General features: G+C 41.3%; 1 protein-coding gene across 1 annotated transcript in view; it reads left to right on the top strand.

Moving 5' to 3' along the window:
* The window catches only part of LOC145407052 (uncharacterized), a 137,622-nt gene extending 124,927 nt beyond the window's left edge, over positions 1 to 12,695 (top strand). Inside the window, exons 17-23 of the mRNA XM_080278075.1 lie at positions 53 to 532; positions 3,551 to 3,625; positions 4,300 to 4,380; positions 4,925 to 5,152; positions 8,555 to 8,726; positions 8,919 to 9,208; positions 12,621 to 12,695. Coding sequence (XP_080134201.1) covers positions 53 to 532; positions 3,551 to 3,625; positions 4,300 to 4,380; positions 4,925 to 5,152; positions 8,555 to 8,726; positions 8,919 to 9,208; positions 12,621 to 12,695 — 1,401 coding nt within the window. The remainder of the gene's footprint in view (positions 1 to 52; positions 533 to 3,550; positions 3,626 to 4,299; positions 4,381 to 4,924; positions 5,153 to 8,554; positions 8,727 to 8,918; positions 9,209 to 12,620) is intronic.
* Positions 12,696 to 21,495: the final 8,800 nt, after the last annotated feature.

Below are 21,495 nucleotides of genomic sequence, written 5' to 3' on the forward strand. Positions count from 1 at the left end.
ATGGTGGTTAATTTTTGTGTCAGCAGTGTAATATTCTCTTATTAATCTCCAGGAGGAACTGTCACAAAGCAAAGAGAGACTACATGTTAAAGAAAAAGAAGCTGAGGAACTGAGGAAGCAAGTAACAGCTCATGAAACCTCCAGCCAGGACAACCACACAGCCAAAGAAGCATTGTTAAACCAAATCAACCAACTACAGGAGAGACTAGACAAAGCACATAATGAAAGCAAAATGGCAAGGAAGGAGAGAGATGAGGCTGTGAGGGAGAGAGAGGAGGCCAAGAGTGAGTGTGAGGCAGCACAGAGAGACAAGGAAAATGCAAGGAGTGAGAATGAGGAAGTGAGAAGGGAGTGTGAAGTAGTGAAGAGGGAGAAGGAGGCAGCAATTAGGGAGGTCACTGAAGCAAGGAAACAGGTGGAAGCAGTAGATACAAAGGGGCTTGAAGCAAAAGATTTAGAGAACCAGGAACTAAAGAGGTTGGTGATGGAGAAAGAGCATGAGGCAGAGGCATTGAGACATCAGCTGAAGGAGGTAAGAGGGAAGAGTTTCATCTTTCTCCATATCTGTCCCTTTTCTGTTGCCAGGTATCCAATTCCAGATTTCATGCAGGGTAGTCATGGCAAATATATATCATGATACATTACCAGTATATACTCCTTCCCACCATTCTAATCTGCCTTCCTTCATGTACTACACCACTCCATATTTCCTTCTTATTCAGCCATCAGCTTTGCCTTTTTACATCAGTTTCTTGAGTTTTACTTTGCAAAACATTTACAGTTCAGTGAGTTTCACAGTGACCCCAGTTTCAGGATTTGTAGTTGGCATCTGTGAAATGGAAACCTTGCAAGTGGATGTCACATGCCTTGTCATCATATACTGTACTATGGTATTACCAAAACTGATGCTAGAGAGTGATGCCTTCATGCAGTGGCCCTGATAAAACATGGTAGCTCTGTAACCTGATGATGCATATGTTCCACAGCTCACTCCCCATTCCCTAAAAGGAGGTTGTTGGACTGTAAAAGAGAACTTCAGCCAGCAGCCTATCAGGGTCATGTTTCAGATGAACCTGGAAAAAACAGCAACAACTACTACTACTACTACTACAATAACTACTACTACTACTATAACTACTACTACTACTATAACTACTACTACTACTATAACTACTACTACTACTATAACTACTACTACTACTATAACCACTACTACTACTACTATAACCACTACTACTACTACTACTATAACTACTACTACTACTACTACTACTACTATAACTACTACTACAACTACTATAACTACTATTACTACTACTGTAACTACTATGACGACTACTACTACTACTACTAGTATGACTACTACAACTACTACTATAACTACTACTACAGCTACTACTACTACTACTTTTTTTTAATGCAAGGAAGAAGGAACCAAAGGCTGAGCCCACAAAACATTCCTTCCAAGAAGAAGAAAAAAAAAAAACAGTACAAAAGAGAGCCAAATTCAAGATTCAATCATTTTGAGATACCTGGACACACTGCATTTGAAAGACTGGAGATAATAGGAAATAGGAAAAACAGACAGAGGGAGACAGTTCCAGAGTTGACCTGTTGCATAAATGAAAGACTGGGAGTAACGGTTAACTCTTGCATTAGAGATTTGGACAGAAAAGGGATGAGAGTTTGTTGCTAGACAAGTGCCACGCGCCTGTTGTAAAGGTGGAGGGATGTAAGCAGACAGTTCAGAGGAGCATTGACCATTGAAGTAGTGACAGAAAAGAGATAGAGTTGTACTCTAAACAGGGATGAATTAAAGTTGTATATAAAGTCAACAACCGTGCAGATTTTACAAGAGATGCAATATGATCTTTCCAAGATAAGTCCCGTGTGAATGAAACCCCAAGCATGTTCAAGGATATGTAGGATTGACCTTGATATTATTAAACATTAGTGGGTACTCGTGTGGAAGATTTTGACAGATTGATAGGTGTAAAAACTGAGTTTTTGATGCATTAAAAACAACAAGATTATTTTTACCCCAGTCAAATATACGAGCCAAGTCAGACATTAGGTGTGCCATAACTGCTATTGCTTCTGTGGCTGTTGCTGCAACCACCACCACCACCATCATCACACTACTAATACAGCTAATGCTGATGCCACTGTAATACCACCAACACCCACACCCACAACCAGTACTATTACTGCCGCCACCACCACCGCCACTAACACTGACATCCACAACTAGTTCAGTACTATTTACTACTACTGCCACCACCACCACCACTGCCACCACCACTGCTTCCGGTACTACTACTACTACTACAACTACTACCACTACTACTACTACTACTACTGCTGCTGCTGCTGCTGCTGCTGCTACAACTACTACTACTACTACCACTTCTACTTCTACTACTACTACTATGTCACCCTCACCACCACTACTACTATGTCACCCTCACCACCATTACTCTGCTGCTGCCACTATCAATACTACAACAACTGCTACTACAGCTACCATTACTGCCACTACCAGTACTACTACTACTACTGCTTCCACCACCACCTCCATTACTCTGCTGCTGCTATGATTACCACTACTACCACTACCAATACTACTGCTACTGCTTCTGCCAGCACCATCACTATTACTGCTACTACTACTACTACTACTACTATTACTACTACTACTACTACTATTACTACTACTACTACTACTATTACTACTACTACTACTACTATTACTAATACTACTACTACTACTACTACTAATACTACTACTACTATTACTACTGCTGCTGCTGCAGCAAGAACAATAACAACAACAATACATTGCAGTACTTAGTTGAAGAGAATATTTTCTCATGCAGAAGTGAATGGGAGTGTGGCCCTTTCATTTGGGCAAACTTTGATTAGTATCTCATTCTGTCCCACCCTGTGATTAGAAAAGTCTGGATGATGATGGTGACAATGTTTTATAATATTATTAAGTTACAGAAACGCTACTGTGCCACATTATGGATGCAATACAGTTCTCTGGTGTAGTCATAAATAATCAATTGATCCTGAACATCTGTGGCCGTCTTCTTAATATCGAGATTGTAAAGGTGAATGCATCCCCCCATTTTCAGCTGTTATTAGTAAAACCCACAAAAAGAGTAAAGCATGTTTGCAGAATATTTATTGCTACTGAATGCACTCTGTAGGTTGGCAGCAAACTAACATCTGTTGCTCACAATTGTTCCATAAATGACTCAGCAACTTAGGGCTTGCTTACACCATTACATAATTAAATTAAAATCCTCTTGCTGCACAGAGTCATGCTCAAGTGAATAATGCCATCAGGGACTAGCCAGAATGAAATACATAAAATCCACCATTGTAGTAGAGGGATGTAGAGATTGTTTTAACTCCTTCGCTTGCAATGGGTATCTCATTGAAAAAAATAATCTGGAGATTATGATAAGTATTGCAATGAAAAGGCAAAGAATAGTCCTATATTTTTCATGAACTAGTTAGTCTTCATTCTATTATTTCACCCCAGGCCAAAGAGAAGCAAGGTGAAGGGGCAGGTCACGACTCAGCCATCAAACAACAGCACGAGGCTACAGTTGCTCTGGTAATGATGCAAGACTGTATGGATAGTTTTAGTGTTGTTGCTTGGGCTTACTTGGAAGTTCTATGCACTGCTACTTGATTTCCCTAGGCTGAGTAAAATCATCATGGGTTACCTTAATAGAAATATCAAAATGCATGCCTGTCAGTGAGTAGGTTAATTGAGGCTCACTTCATGATAGAACTGCATGCGCATGAAGTGCATTATAAAGATGTTCAACAGTATGGCATACCTTAACCCTTCCAGCATGAGAGGTTGAATAAAATTGTAATGATAGAGGAAAAAGCAATACAGTAAAATAAATATGGTAACAGCAAAACCTTACTACAAGGTAGGTATTCCATAGAGGGTCCTGGAAGGCTTGGGGTGTGGTAGGACCGGAGGGTTAGGCCGTGAAATCCAGATAAGGACTGCATCAGAAAACTTTTAATTAATTAATTAATTTTTTTTTCTTTAGCCTTTTCAGAATAAGACACTATTCTTAAACTGAAGAGAAATGTCTGAATTCAACAAGAATATAAAAGGGCATCATACTGAAAGGGTTAATGGAGCTTGTTTTCCAAAAATTTTAGTATGAGAGGCCTGTTTTAAACCTGAAATAATGTGGATGTAGTAAGAATAAATTATAAAGTGGTATCATTGTACTGAATGGGTTAACTTAGTGTTGCTTGACACAGTTGGAGGGTGAAGTGTTGAAACTGACTAGGCAGTGCTGTGACCTGGAGCGGGAGAAGAGTCAGGTCAGCAGTCTGCTTCAGGTGGGTTCCGGTCCTTCAGGATTGTTAACTTGTTTATGCATTATGACTCATTCATAAAAATTAGGACAAGAGTTGGAATGCTGGTGTCATCCTTTCAGCTTTGAATTTTGTTGCACTTACATATTGTATGTTTATATGTGCATGTGTATGCATTTTCCTTCTAGAAGTAAGGCCTGCTAACCATAATTAGTTTTAGTTATTTCATAATACTGTGATGCAGTGGTGCCTGGGTGATGGTAAGCAGTGTGTCAGCGTCAGCATATGTTTGCTTCGTTGTAATGTTTTACAATTTTGTTATTCCATGTTGGGAGGAGGAATTTTTGGTCATTGAATTCTGTTAGTTCTTTTATGAGGTATGTACAGTTAGAGATATTGTTGTGCAGCATGACAGTGTATAATTCTGTGTGGCTTGATCTTTATTAATGTTTGATATGACAGTTGGTTTGGATATAATAACTTTGATAAAATGCACTGGAGATAATCCATTGAAAACAGCGCCGGACACAATAAAAAATATTGAAAATTACTTTGCCTTTCCCCCCAGGAGCAACTACAGAGCCTTGTGGTGGAGAAGAGGCAGCTAGAGGAGAGGATAAGAGAGCTGGAGGCAGTGTCCCGTGATGGCAGCAGCATCAACAGGAACAATGAAGACACGGTGGCTGTAGTGAAGCACATCATGAACCATGTGTACCGCACCATCAAGCCTCAGTTCATACCCACACAGGCGTACCAGGGAGACGTGGTGCTGCAGAACTTACTGACAGTCATTAGGGTTAGTTGCCAGAGTGAAGCAGGAGTTGAGCCCAGGAATGATTTGTTTTATAAACAGGATACCACTCACTCGATGTTGTGCTGCTTTGTGTGTCTGCTCTTTCCTGTCTTCCTTCCTTCCTGTTCTGTCTTTCTTTCCTTCATTCTTTTCTTTTCCTTCTGCGTATGGGTAACTTTACACTCCCTCTTCTGTCTTTCTTTTCTTCGCTCTTTCCTCTTCCCTTTGCCCGTGGGTGACTGTACACTAAGTGACAAGCCAAATGGTTTCCTGTACGCCAGGAAACTGTTTACTGCGCTGGGTGGTAACCATATAACCAAATTACGACTCCATGTGTTTTAGTGGGTAATTAAGACGCTCCAATCAGACTGAGCCTGTGTGTGTTTATATCCAAGGGGTAGTTGGGGTCTATTGCTCACATAATGCCACTCAGGGATGAGTGAGGCTGGTCACTCTCATCTTAAATGTCAGGACAAACTTGCCTACCCCCGGTCCCCTACACTTCTCGTGGGCGGCATAGGATTGGATGATCGATGGATGGATGGATATACTTCTTCTTAACAAGTACATGTTTTTAATTTTAATCAAGTTACTGCTAGACAGTTTCATGCAACTTTGGGAGGGATCTGTAGTAGTGAAATGGTTAATAAGGGTACCAATACAGGTACAACACCAGTTGTCCAGCACTGGATGGTTCGGCACCATTTTTAATTCAGACAAAATTATGAGTGGGCGCTTGAAGTACCCTGGCCCAACCGACTAGTTTACCTGGCAGCCACAAATAGTGTCAAGTGTACTGTTTGATCACTTGTATTGCTTACACTGCATGTCTTGGTGGTGATCCCTGTATTCTGACTGATTCTTATCTCATTTTACTTACACTTAACCCTTGCTGTGGATTCTAAGAAAGTTTCAAGTTTCAGTGGTGGTTTCAGGCGTAAACACCAGTCTATTCAAATACAGTCAAGCCTCCTTGATCGTGGTTAATTGGCCCATCAAAATCCCCATTGACAAACCTCTCAATAACCAAATGAAGCAGTAAATGGAATAATGTGAAGTTTACACTCATTGTCTTGCCTAATACGTGCATAAAAATGCCTAAAAAGACTGGAGAGACTAGATCAGTGATGTTCACACTGATTCTGCTACTCTTGATCATGAACCAGATGACCCTTTTCTCTCATAATTTCCCCATCTAACTCTGTGCCAGCATTGTTATCAATATACTGTACTTTGTGAATATGATATTCTCACAATTAAACATTTCTAACCATCAGTTTCTGTTCTTATGAATATGACACCTGTCATCAAATTTCTTGCTCATTTAGTAAAGTTTACCCATAAATATCATATCACCACTTCAGTTTATTATTAATTACTACCACAATCAAATCAAAAGGTTGTTTATATTCAAGAGGTGGTTGGGGTTTATTGCTCACGTAATGCCACTCAGGGATGAGTAAGACTGGTTATTCTGAGGACTAACTTGCCTAGCCCTGAGCTCCTACACTACTTATGGGACAACGTAGGATTGGATGATGGATGGATGGATGGATGGATGTTTCCATTGCTGGTACAGTATCACCTGAGACACTATAAGTGAGTGTGGAGTGCATAAAACATTACTGTATTATATTCCAAGGTTGTTTGTATGTGTGGAAGCCATTTGCCATGAGACACACCATTACCATAAAAGCTGATACGTAACTACCCAGTGACCTACCACATTGGCTGCCCGTATCTTCACATATTTTTCTCTCACCTCTCTGGACCAATTGGTGTATTAACAGGTATTTGGGGGGATTTAATGAAGTAAGACATTTTTATTATCCTGGGAGGGGGAGAGGCAAGCAGGATAAGGTAGAATCCATCCATCCATGCATCATCCAATCCTACATTGCCCCATGAGGAGCTTAGGAGCCCGGGGCTAGGCAAGTTGGTCCTGACATTTAAGATGAGAGTGACCAGCCTCATTCATCCCTGAGTGCTATTACCTGAGCAATAAACCCCAACCATCCCTTGGATATAAACCTTCACCGGCTCAATCCGATTGGGGTGCCGTAATTCCCCACTAAACCACCAGGCACCAAAATTTGGTTATGTGGTTACCACCCAGGGTAGTAAATAGTTTCCTGGTGTACAGGAAGCCATTTGGTTTGTCACTCAGTGTAGAGTCACCCACAGGCAGAAGGAAGAGGAAAGAATGTAGGAAAGAAAGACAGAAGAAGGAGTGTAAAATCACCCGTATGCAGAAGGATGAGGAAAGAATGAAGGAAAGAAAGACAGAAGAGGATGGAAGGAAAGAAGGATGGTGGAGAGGAAAGGACAGATACCTGAGGTAGAACTGTTGATAAAACCTGGACCATGGTGTTCCCATGCCAAAACTGTGTGACACATGTGGTATTGGTTTGTCAACCGCTTATGATATTAAGAAGCAAAGGGAAGAAAATACTGAAATTCTCGGCAGACAGTGAGTCAAAGAAGTAAATGAACATTAGAAAAGCTAAGAAATATGGTAAGAGTACTGAGTATGATTGAGTGATGATGGAATAGTTTCGACAGCGTCGGATGAAGTGGACTCGTCGAGTAGCACGATAACGAACCAGGTTCAGTTGCTCCTTAAAGAACTTAAATTAGAACGTGAGTGTGACTGCATTGTAGGATAGTGGGTTTGAGATGTATTGTTGAATTATTATATGTGACCTGTGTAATTCGAGTTGAATTATTAGCTATATGTGACATATGTTGCCTCAATTAGTCTGGCAAAATGGTTCATCCTGTAAGGCTTTGAAACTAAGGGTGCCAGAAAATAGGTGTTATTCCTGTATATCCAGCCTCTCCACTTTGAGAAACCTCCCCAATCTGAATACAGTAAAGTAAATGCATCTGGTGATAGCAAGAGTAAAATAGAAAGTACTGTACATAATCTTACTGAAGGATTAAATTGTTACTATGGAAAGTTTCTGATGGAAATCACTGCCATACCCCAACAGGTACTTACCTAGGAGTATAACTAATTATGACTCTACACTGAGTGACAAGCCAAATGGTTTCCCGTACAACAGGACACCATTTACTACACTGGGTGGTAACCTTGTAACCAAATTATGGTGCCTGATGGTTTAGTGGGTAATTACAGCTCTCCAGTTGGATTGAACCAGTGAAGGTTTATATCCAAGGGATGGTTGGGGTTTATTGCTCGCATAATGCCAGGGATGAGTGAGGCTGGTCACTCTCATCTTAAAGGTCAGGACCAAATTGCCTAGCCCCGGGATCCTACACTCCTCATGGGGTAACATAGGATTGGATGATGGATGGATGGATGAATTACAAAATATAAAACTTGACAGTATTCAACTTTTGTCTTTGTGCTGACATATTATCGATATTGTATTTACATTTCAGAGTACAACTCTCAGTATGATGGAGGAGCTGGAGACAAGCACCACAGATGGTAAAAAAAGCACAGATGTTCCTGATGATAAAGGGAAGGTGAATGGTGAAGAGGAGGGATCTGGAGGAAAGAAGGGAAGCCTGGGCAGCCAAAATAACACAAAGAAACCCGGCGAGGATTCAGGTGAGACCACAGTACCGAATAGAAAGGAAGTCAGTCAGCAGGAAAGCAAGTTGAGCGAAGTTTCCCCATCATTCCCAGATATGGCAAAATCTCGGGAAGCAAACACCCCTTCAAGAGTTGCGACCCCAGATCAAAATCCTGTCATTAACACTATAAGTTATGATAATTATGATTCTGGGGTGGGAAACACAGATAGCCCAAGTGTAATACCAGAGGCCAGTTCATCAGAGATCAGAGTAGAAGAGATGGAACAGTTGCAGTCTGTTGAAAGCACAGAAGCAGAATCAGTGGAACATGAAGATATAAAAGCTCCAGAGTCCAATGCAGATACAACTTGTGTAGAATCTAATACCGGAGGAAAGGGTGTTGTAAAGTCCTCAGATGGAGATGGAATGCAAAGGGAACCATTTATTGATTCAGTCAATACCAAGACAGGAATATGTGCAAAGTTGGACAGCTCTCGGGACTCTTCGTTGGAGCGGGTGAGTTAATGGTCCATATGCTCTTTGGCATGAGAGACTTCATAGCACTTCTTCATTAGGAATTTATTTCCTGCCTCACACCTTATTGTCTTCGTATGGTATGTTACTCATGCTAACTACATAAATAATAGATATACTTAAGTATCATTCAGGCTGATTTATGTAAAGAAAATAATAAAGGAAAAAGTGCTACAAAATCTATGCCAATGAGAACATGACCCAGTGTAGTGATCTGGTGACTGCCCTGGGACCCCTGTTACCCTGATTCAGCTGCTGCTGGGGTGCATGTGCTTGAGGGCTAGCACATGGTTGCTTGGACTTAACACTATGTTTTTTTTCTTGTCACCCCTCATTTTTTTTCCCCCATTAGTACTTTTATTACCTCATCTATTACTGCTCTGTGTCGGCATTACTGCTTGAGTTTGTCTACAAAGAATTATTTTATTTTATTATTACAGTATGTGTATTTATTAATTGTTTTTGCCAGTGGTGCTTTGGACTGGTTTAATTAACTTGATGTATATTAATTTTTTGCAGCTAATTAATCAGATATCATTTTGTTCATTTTGTTTATAAATGCGCTAACATGCATGCATGCGTCGGTCTTGGTTGCCTGACGGCAGCTAAGCTGCTCAATCTCTGGCAGCCTCCCTATTCATTCCCCTATCCCTATGTCACACTTTTTTGGTCTGCCTCTCGCAGCCCTACCCCCACCGTTCACACTTATCACTTCCTGCACCCACTTGTCATCCCCCATCCTCTCGACATGTCTAAACCATCTGAGTCTACATCTTTTCATCTCAACACCAATACACTCCAATCCCATCCTCCTCCTTAACTCTTCAGTTGTAAACCTTGCCCCTCCCCCCCCAAGCTTAACTCTTCCATTGTAAACCTAGCCCCCCCCCCCCAAGCTTAACTCTTCCATTGTAAACCTAGCCCCCCCCCCCAAGCCTCGCATTGAAGGACACACTGCCCATCCACCTAATCATTCTTATTTCTGTATGTTTGAGTCAACAAATATCCTCTTTCTTTACTGCTCAGCTCTCGCTACCATAAAGCATTACATTCCTAACACATGCTGCATACAAAGATCCCTTAGCATGGAGGGAGAGTCCTCTCCATGTCAGGATAGGTAACAGCTCCCTGGGACAAATTTACCATTACACATTAGTGATGCACTGGAGGAAAAATTTGGTTTCATTTACTCAGTCTGACGTGCTTTTCAGTGTTCTCATATGCTGTAGAGTGTAACAAGTTGAGACATAATCATAGTTTCATGTGCTTATGTGCTAAAATTTGTTTACAAGAAAGGAAAGTACTGGTATGATTCCTCATTGATTATTACTGATTAACTTGTATTTAAAGTACTGTACTAGTACTGGTACTATTGTACTTTTCTTTAAACATACTGTACTAGTACTGGTACTATTGTACTTTTCTTTAAACAAAGTTGTTTATTAATGGTTTATATGAACATGTAACAGAACTTAGGTATTAGCTTTCTTTTGAGTAGATGAAACTTGATGATGAAACCAAACATTGTGTAGAACATATACAGGCAAATCCCGATTTATGATACCCCTAGAAGCGATACCCCCAAATAGTGATGGGGGTAGAAATACCACCCTACGCTGCCAGTCATAGGCCTATCCCTGATTTTGCGATGGGTTTTGATTTTTTTTTTCCCGATTTTGAAATTTTATACTTAAATTTTGTGTTTAGGTTGATTTATAAACTGTTTTTTAGACTTAGATTAATGTGTTTTAATCACAAATGGAGTGAATAGTCATTGGATAAGGATTCTCGCCTATAAGACGAGGTACAAAACACTAGACAACTAGGCAACTCAACAAGGAATATTTCGTGTTTGACTATTGAACATCTAACCTATCATGGGATACATAATAATAATTTTAAATAATTATTAATAATTATGAAAGTCTTAGAGAGTAAATATTTCAGGCATTGATGAAAACTGTGACATTGATAAGTCATGTGTTTACATTTGGGCAGTTCAAGGGAAAATGCTTTGAAAATACAAAGGAATTTCTAAATGAATGTTAGAAAATAAGAGAGAAGAAATAAATGAGCTTAGCAACCAGAACAGTAACTAAAATGACATAAAGATGGGCCGTTGAAAAGGCTATCCCAATTGCATCATCGATCGCATTCCCTGTCGAGGGAATTCCCATCAAAACATCAGTGATTCTGCGTCACAACAGTTTACACCTTGGACAATTCTGCGTCATACATTATTATTATGCATAACGGATGATTATTTAATTGTCCTGGGACCATCTGAGGGTGGGATTGTATACAATGCTGCTGCTTCTTCTCTACCGAGTTTGAATATGAACTGGAGATCGCATTCTCCAGTGAATACATGCAAGATGGGGACTGGTTAGGTTAGCTTCTTTTACAGCTGTTAATCCATTTAGATTGCCTATAAACTTGTGTTTAGATTCATTTAGGTGAGTTTAGGACTTGGTTGGGGAGGGAAGCCCAAGGCTCAAAAACGCATCCCTATACTTTAACATGTTAAATCAGCCCCGATTTACAACACCACACCTAGTGATGGGTTTTTGCTTAACCATTTGCATTGTTAAACTGGGATTTGCCTCTATATGAGTTTTACTGTGCTGTGAAGGAGCATGTAGAAGTATCTGCTGGCAGTAGGAGTGGACATCTGTTTCGCTCTTTGGTTTGTAAGGCTTTAACGTTTGGGCCTGGATTTTATTGTTATTTTCCTTATCATTTTCTTTTTTCTTGAAGTGTTTTTTCATGACACTGTAGTTTCAAGAATGAATGAGTACAAAGATGACAAGAGGGCAGTGGGAGGGTGTATTACTTTGCATATAATTATTTAGATGCAAATACAGATACTGTAGTTGGATCAATATGAATACTGGTTGCTTAGAATATACAGCAAGTGGGATCCATGAATTGATTTGGAGGTGAAAGTATGAGATGCAGAAAAAGTATGGTGGAACATAGTTAGTAGGGCTGAAATATGTGTGCATACACTTGTAGCCACATTGAATGGATATGGCTAGAGCAGTGAAAAAATATAGTGTGTATAAATGAGGATGAAGCAGGATGGTGCATGAATGACCTGTATTTCTTGATATGGTAATTGAATGTTTTGGAAAGCAAGTTATGCATATTGAAGAAACAAGAGAATTTATGAATGATAGAAGAGGGTGGATCAGGTTTGTAGGACAGTACTACAGTGTCAGTGGATGCATAACTTTAAACATCTAGTGAAATGGCTCTGCCCTACACATATTATGATGGTGATGGTTATGATGAATTGCTAGTATTGTTCAGAGTACTGTAAGACCAGTATGTTCTAACATCTTGCTGCCTCCCTTCCTTTGCATGCTGCTGTGTCATGTTTGGTGTGGTGTAGGGATGGCGTCCACAGCCTCCGACGCCACCCCTTTTCAGTGATGAAGATGATGACGATAGTGACTGGCTTTCCTGACAACCTTGATCGCTTCACGTCAGTGGCTCAGGCAGGACCCAACATGGTTTGATACTGACCCAGTGTATTACCCACCCATGTTGCCTCAAGCTGAAACATTTCTTTGCCTCTCTTCGGAAGAACAAGTTCAGTGCTTGGATTTTAAATATAAAAAGGTGGATGTGATGCTGTAATGGGAACTAAATTTCTTTGGCCGACCCACAGTTATCATTTATTGTTTGTGCATTACAACTCATTTACTGGGCAGTCAGTTGAAAGCTACTTCTACTTTTATGCTTTCTGACATACATCCTGCTCATCCTGTTGAAGTAATGGGAATATGGGTTAGGATGATGATGCATCATGACCTTGTAGATTTTATTATAATAATACAGGAGCTAAAATGAGACAAGTGGAATTGTGAATGACTGTGTTGATTGCCCAGCCCTGGCAAAGTAACCATTGCAACAAATTTTTGTGGCCATTCAATAGTATAAGCAAAGCTCAGAAATCAGAGTGGATCGTTAATATTCTGTACCTACAGTCTAGAGGAGGTGGAAGTTAGAGTGCTCTAGACAGATATAAAAATGTACGTCACTTCCAGTCATGGTATGGAGCACAGTATTATAATGTGTGGATATGTGAGAAGCTGCTTGTAATCTAAACTGCTTCATGAGATCCCTAGTGTATAGTATACATGAAACTAATTGTGTGAGGGAAGGCAGGTTCCCACTGTTATATGATCACAGTATTTCTGAAGCATGTGCTGAAGGTAACATATCTGGCCATGTTATCTCACTGCTGGCTGCATTCTGTAATAAGGAAGGCAGGCTGATTTATGTCTAATGACCAGAGAAACACTATAAATGGCCATTATGAAATAGAGATTTGTTTCCTCGTCGTGATTTAAGTTTTAAGCATACTGCCAAAAGGGTTACAGTTTAGGAAGCTGAGTGTAAAAATATATGATGAAGAGTTCCCATGGCAATGTTGTATATTACTGTGAGATGAATCAAGGGACACAGACTCTTAAGTAAAAGTGCCCTCCATATTTGAGTATCCAGATTAATCCATCCAGTTTGATTTATCCCATTCACCATGAGGATGTCATTTTCATATCATCCTCTTACCAGTGAAATTAATTCAGTTTGGGAAAGATCTTAAGTACTGAAGGAAATTAATTTAGGAAGTATGTCTAGTTTGGAAAGAACTGAATGAAGGCCATGTTTGACCTTGAATACTATCTAAGCTGAATAAAATCATTTGAGAATAGCAAGAAAAAAAGTATCTGAAGATAACAAGAAAAAAATATAAAAGATGTCATTATGTTGAATGGGTTAAACAGGTCCATAATTCTGGCTTTGTTAAGTGTACTAGAATGTGCCAAAGTAGAAAAGCAGTCAGTATTTTTGTGTACAGTATCTATAAACCTGAAATACAAACTACATTGGTGCCTTGGAATAACTTGGCTAATGTTATGAACCATATCATTCTCAGCAGTACTTGCCAAGCGCTTCCTTTTTTAAACTAATAAAATGGTTAAACAGTATTTGCCATGTTGTTGACAAGTGAAACTCATGCCAATTTTGTGCAGAGCACATTTGTAAACTCTGGTGAAAATTGTTGTACAGTATACCTAGAGTGCAGTATATGCTTCAGAACGTCTGTCGCAGATAAGCCCGTCCATAGGTTTGTCTGAGGTTAAACTATGGTTATTTTATTTTCACCCGACCTAACTAGGCCACTTCCGTAATTTGAATACTAGATTGTGGTTGCATGAAACTTGATGAGCCTTTGTTATGAAGTATGAAGTTCTTAGTTATATCCATCCAGCCATCCATCATCCAATCCTACGTTGCCCCATGAGGAGCATAGGAGCCCGGGGCTAGGAAAGTCGGTCCTGGCATTTAAGATGAGAGTGACCAGCCTCACTCATCCTGAGTGGCAGTACGTGAGCAATAAACCCCAACCACCCCTTGGATATAAACCTTCACCAGCTCAATGCGATTGGAGCACCTTTATTACCCACTAAACCACTAGGGGCCAAAATTTGGTTTTATGGTTACCACCCAGCGTGGTAAATGGTTTCCTGGTGTATAGGAAATCATTTGGCTTGTCACACAGTGTAGAGTCACCCACAGGCTGAAGGAAGAGGAAAGAATGAAGGAAAGAAAAACACAAGAGGGAGTGTAAAGTCACCCGCAGGCAGAAGAAGGAGGAAAGAATGAAGGAAAGAAAGACAGAAGAGGATGGATGGAAAGAAGGATGGAGGAGAGGAAAGGGCAGACACCCGAGAGCAGCACTACATCAAGTGAGTGGATGGTGAGTGCCCCCACCCACCACAAAACGGCCCACATATCTGACTGCACTTGGCCGTCAGCAAAGTGGAAAGGGGTTAGGGATCTTCGTCAGGTTAAAACAAATACTGTATAGTTTAGGGCCAGTTGAAACCACACTGGCCTCACACAGATTCATAAACTTCTGATAAGCATGCCTGCTGGGCATATTTAGAGATATGATGCAGCTTAGTGATTAGGCTGTTGTGCCTTGTGATAGAAGATATTCAGTATCAACTGTAGTGCTTATTTAGGTGGACTGCAGTATAGTAGTACAAGCAGTTGTAGTAATTGTTAGTCCTGAATAGTCAGTATGGAAATTATAATTAATGGGGACACAAGTAATGGCATAGCTATTATGTGTCCAGCATCAGTTTTTTGGGTGTCTGATGGAAATGTGTAATGTTTCATTTGCAGTTTATTTGATTTAAGTAACTGTTCTTCCGTTTTAGTGTACAGAAAATAAAAAGGAAGTAACACCCAGTCCATACTATCCCTTTTAAGCCCTGTATGGCCCTGGAGTCATCCCATATATATAGATCTTATTAAACTTCACAGAATTGAAACAGTAGGCCCTCCACATTTGCAGAATCAACTTTCGCAGGCTTCAAAGATTCTCATTTTGCCCCTTTGTGGAGCCAAGACTGAATTTAATGGGTATGATTGCAAGAAGTTGGGGTATATATGTAGCTGATGACTTGCCCACACTGACATGTGGGCAAGTCATCGGCTATTTTTGATATTTTATGCTGCTTTTAGGTCCCAGATATGGTTTATTGAGTACAGTATGTGCATACTTGCTCACAGGGGGCAATTTGCAGCTGTAGAGGCATTTACGGGAGGGTGCTCCAAACATTCGCGGAAATTTCACATTCTTGGGGGGGGGTGTCCCCTAACCCCCACAAATGTGGAGGACCCCTCTGTATTCATGGTGTACAGCATTTTGTCTATCTATTGCCAGATGCCTCAGTCCTGTAAGGGGTGGCCACAAGCAGATCACCTCCATGTTGCCCTGTCTCCTGCCATTTCACTTCCCTCCCCCCAGCTCACACCCCTTTCTCTCATATACCTCTTCACTCCCTCCCTCCACCTCATCCTCGGCCTATCCCTCCCTCTCCTCCCCTCTCCACCTCACACATATACTCTCCTCATTAGTAGCTTGTTTTCCATCCTCTCCACGTGGCCAAACTGCCTCAATGTATTTCTCATGACACTTTCTATCACATCCACATCCACACCACAACACTCCTCCGTATCCTCATTTGTCAGTCTGTCTCTCCATGTAACTCCACTTGCTCCTCTCAGATAACTCTATTTCACTGCTCCCACTCATGACTTGTGTCCTTCCAACAAGGTCCAAGCTTCACTTCCATACATTAGAGTCGGTATCATAATACATATTGCCATGCGGCAACTTTTTTACTTCCATGCTCACGTCCCTACTTCTTATCACTGCTTTCAAAGAACCGGCAACCTTTCTTCGTTGTTGTACCCATGCAAGCACTTCATCCTTCAAACTTCCATCCTTACTCATCACACTACCCAAATAGTTAAATGCGTTCATATTTTCCACTTAAATGCACTCATATTTTCCATTTCCTCATCCTCCAACCTCACTGTACGTTCAGCAATGTCATTTCTCTTGAAGACCATAACTTTACTCTTCCCTATATTTGCCTTTAGATGCTATTTCTTACACTCCCAAACTCATTCATCAAGCATTGCAGTTCCCCTTCATCTTCGCTTAACAGTACAGTATCATCTGCAAACTACAGTACAGGAAGTTTCCAAATGCTGCCCTCTCTCATTAGGGCTGCTCCATCATCCACTGCCCCGCCTTGTGTCTCTTTTATAACCCCACCCATATACAGATTGAACAACCATGGAGACATGACCCCGTTTGAATCCATCATTCAGATAGAAAAATTTACTCAGTTCACTATCCACATTCAGCTCAGCGTTAGCACCCTCATACATACTCTTCACGGCATTTAACAGTTTCCCATTTATTCCATTTGTTATTGATATTTTCCACATTCCCTGTCTGTCCACTCTTCCATGAAAAATATAGTTCAATACCACAGAAGCAGAGGACCAAAAGCCTAAATCTAGTGTACTTAGTACCTGACGTTTGATTTTGATTGTTTAATTCTCTGTTACAGCGATGTTAAGTGTACTGTTGAACAGAGCCAGAATAAGAATCATGGGGGCCCCTTGGGCACATAATGTAGTGGAGGTCTTATAAGACTGCTGTTGGCAGAGCTTAATGATATAGACACCCACCATATTTTTAATTTATTCCTTGTTGATACAGTACATATATCACTGTCTGTCATTCTTTCTGTTTTAGGGGCATGTAATTTCTAAGATTAACATTAGCTTTGTCGTGTGGGGCTCTCTTTTGTGTAGGGACCCCAGGGCTGTAACACCAGTATCTCCCCTTTAATTTGGCCCTGCCGTGAAATTTTAGTCACAGCATGCACTTGGATAAAATTTCTATACATTACACAGGTAGCATTATTTCAGTAAACATTGCATGCAGATAGGAATTATTTGCATTAGATGGCTTGAAATGTACACTCAGCCCACCTCCCCCTCCCCATCCGAGTGATTGAGTGCCATCTGAGTGAGTGAATGAGAGAAAAACTTTCCACCGCTCTAACACAAGTTTGAAACACAATGCCAGTATTGTTTTATATAGAATACTTGTACTACTAATGGTATGCATCATTATGAGGAACTCAGAGAATACTTTGGAAGACATACAGAGGAATTATTCACACATATTTAGTACTAGGAATAGTTCCTTAAGCTGTGTAAATATTTGCTCATGGATGATAAATATTTTTCTTCATAACATTACCATCCATCCGTCCATCATTCAGTTCTGCGTTGCCCCATGAGGAGCGTAGGACCCCAGGGCTAGGCAGTTGGTCCTGACATTTAAGATGAGAGTGACCAACCTCACTCATCCCTGAGTGGCATTACGTGAGCAATAAACCCCAATCACCATCATCTCCAGACATCATCTTCTGCTCCCCAATCCTCGCCCCCACTACATCATGGAGAGTGGTCAAAACCCTAGGTTCTGATCACCTCCCAATCATCATCACTACCAAAACCAGAATCACCCCAGCTGGCCACAAACACACATACACTAATTATAAGAGAGCCAACTGGGAGGCCTTTTTAACTGAAACAGAACAACATCTCGAAACACTAAACAGTACACCCATCACAAACATCATCACCGCTGTGCACACTTTCAATACATTTATACAAAATGCAGACAAAAGACACATCCCTAGAGGCAACAGAAAGAGAGACAACCCCAACTTCACACCAGAAAGTCAAGGCCTCATCAGACAACGGGACACACTGCGACACTCCCCAACACTCCATACACAAGACACCACACAACAAATACAAGAACTCAACACTCAGATAAACAGTAAAATATCAGAACAGCAAACACTAAACTGGAAAAAGTACCTCCAAACACTTGACTACAAAACAAACATCAGCAAACTCTACAAAACACTAAACAGCATCACACTTTCCAACAGCAACACCACACAATCACACACTGCCATCACAACAACAGACACCATACCCTCAAACAAACAACAAGCAAACACTCTCATCAATCACTTTTCACAAGTCAGCCATCTAGACCCCCATCCAGAAGAACGACGTATCATCCGACGTAAGAGACAGTTCCCCACAGACCCAGACTACGCACCTTTCACTTACAACCAGACGAAGCACATCATTAACAACCTCAAGCACTCATATGCCTGTGGACCAGACAACATAAGCAACATTCACCTTAAACACCTTGGACCACAAGGCATACAAGCACTCACCAACATATCAAACTACAGCTACTCACACAACATAATACCCAACATCTGGAAGCATGGCAATATCATCACTATCCCTAAACCCAACAAAGACCTCATGTTACCCTCCTCACATCGCCCCATCACACTCCTCTGCACCCCGTCTAAAGTCACTGAACGACTGGTACTACAACTTGTCACACCTCACATTCCCCTAGCCCAGTCACAACATGGCTTTAGGCCACTACACTCCACAAACACCCTTATTACAGACCTTACACAGAGAGTTTTCGATGGCATGAATTCAGCTAGGCCACCACACAGAACACTCCTAATCACACTAGACATTAGCAAAGCTTTTGATGCCATCCCCCGCCACAACCTCACAAACAAAATACTCAACACAAACATGCACAATAACAAAAAGATGGCTGGCAAACTCTTAGCAGGCAGATGTGCACACGTAACATTTGCCGGTCAGTCTTCTAATATCAGAAACTTCACAAACGGCATCCCCCAAGGATCTGTTTTGTCCCCTACACTTTTTAACCTATACATGCCCGACATACCCACACCCCACACACCACAGATACACATAGCTTCCTATGCAGATGATATAACACATGTACACACCAAAACACAAACAAAGCTGCACACATCATTCAACCTTACCTCAACACACTACACGAATGATTCACCACAAACAGGCTCAAAATAGCCCCAGCCAAATCTACTGTGACTCTCTCACAAACTGGACAGCAGAACACAGTCACATCCCACACCTCACCATAAACAACACCCCCCTACCACACACACACAAAATCCTTGGTGTAACATACAATACATCAATGTCATTTAAACAACACATCACAAACATTAAAAATAAAATAACACCAAGACTCAATGCTTTGAGGTCACTTGCCCATACAACATTCAGACACAACAAAGAAACCACCACCACAGTATATCAGTGATGAATTATGCAAGCCCTGCCTGGGCTTCTAACCTCACCAAAACACACTACAACACTCTACAGACCATACAGAACAAGGCCTTAAAAATAATCACAGGCTGCACAGCTACTACACCCACAGACCACCTACATCAAGAAACCAAAGTCCTCAGAGTCAAGGATCACCTAGAAATGAGAGGCACCCAGTTTCTGGCTGCACCCTCCACAAACCCACAACATCCAGTAAAGTACATGGCAGCACATCCACCCACACCAAGGAACATCAAAACAACACCCAGCACACGATACCATACACAAATACTGTCATCTCTCCCCCCTCGCCTGCCTCAGACCAGCTTCCAGAAGCATATCCACACTCAGATCACTCGCCGCTCCATTCAGTCACTTAAAGACAACACACAGCTGCATGCACGGCCCTCCTGACATCCACCCTTCTGAATCCTATCTTCCTCGTGAGGACAGGGTCCACCTGGCCAGGCTGAGATGTGGGCACCATCCAGCCCTCTTAAGCTACCAGAATAGGCTGGATGACTCCGTCGTTGATGCCTGTCCAGGATGCAACACAGCACCCCATACTATTAAGCACATTATGGAAGACTGCATTGCATACAATCACCTATGCCAACAACACAACATACACTCTTTGAAAGCTCTGTGGGAAAGCCTGGTCTTGGCCATGGCCTTCCTAAGGGACTCGGGGCTGTTCGGCCAGACTGCCTAGGGAACAACTACTACTACTACTACCCCTTGGATATAAACCTTCACCGGCTCAATCCGATTGGAGCATAATAATTACCCACTAAACTACCAGGCGCCAAAATTTGGTTATATGGTTACCACCCAGCGTAGTAAATGGTTTCCTGGTGTACAGGAAACCATTTGGCTTGTCACTCAGTGTAGAGTCACCCACAGGCTGAAGGAAGAGGAAAGAAAGACAGAAGAAGGAGTGAAAAGTCACCCGTAGGCAGAAAGACGAGGAAAGAATGAAGGAAAGAAAGACAGAAGAAGATGGAAGGCAAGAAGGATGAAAGAGAGGACAGGGCAGACACCCGAGAGCAGCACTACATTGAGTAAGTGGATGGTGAGCGTACCTCCAGTAATTATATCTTGATCAGTAAGGTTATAGAAAATATAGAGAAATGGGACAGTTCATCCATCCATCCATTATCTAGCCTTAAAAGGAGTGCAGGTGCCTAGAACTAGGCTAATTAGTCCAGATATTTAAGGTGGGTGACCAGTTGCTTATCCCTTAGCGGCATTACATGCGTAGCACAAGTAAACCCTAACCATCCTTCGTTATTTAATCCTCCCAGGCTACATTAGGTTGGAGTGCCTTAACTCATTAGATCACTAGGTGTCAGAATTTTGTACAAGGGCAGTGGAGCAAATATTTACATCAGGACACAGTATGATGGTCCACCCCATATCTCCATGTGTGCATCAAAGAACTGTCCCCTAAAGAGAAAAGCACTTAAGTGTGACGGGGGTATGTTATGATTAGATAACATTTTCAGGTCGGGCAGCAGCTAATGTACAGTAAAGCAAATTAGAAACACTACATCCTGCATAGGGAGAAGTATGGAACAGTCTTCTATTCTCTCTAGTAAGCACAAGTGGTGTTGGGATTTGTGCATTTGCCTGTTTGTTTTTACAGATTTTCAGAACCAAGT

The sequence above is a fragment of the Coenobita brevimanus genome, chromosome 72 (assembly GCF_032717465.1).
Source record: "Coenobita brevimanus isolate Jiangsu-jjx chromosome 72, ASM3271746v2, whole genome shotgun sequence".
In the NCBI taxonomy this organism is placed as follows: domain Eukaryota; kingdom Metazoa; phylum Arthropoda; class Malacostraca; order Decapoda; family Coenobitidae; genus Coenobita; species Coenobita brevimanus.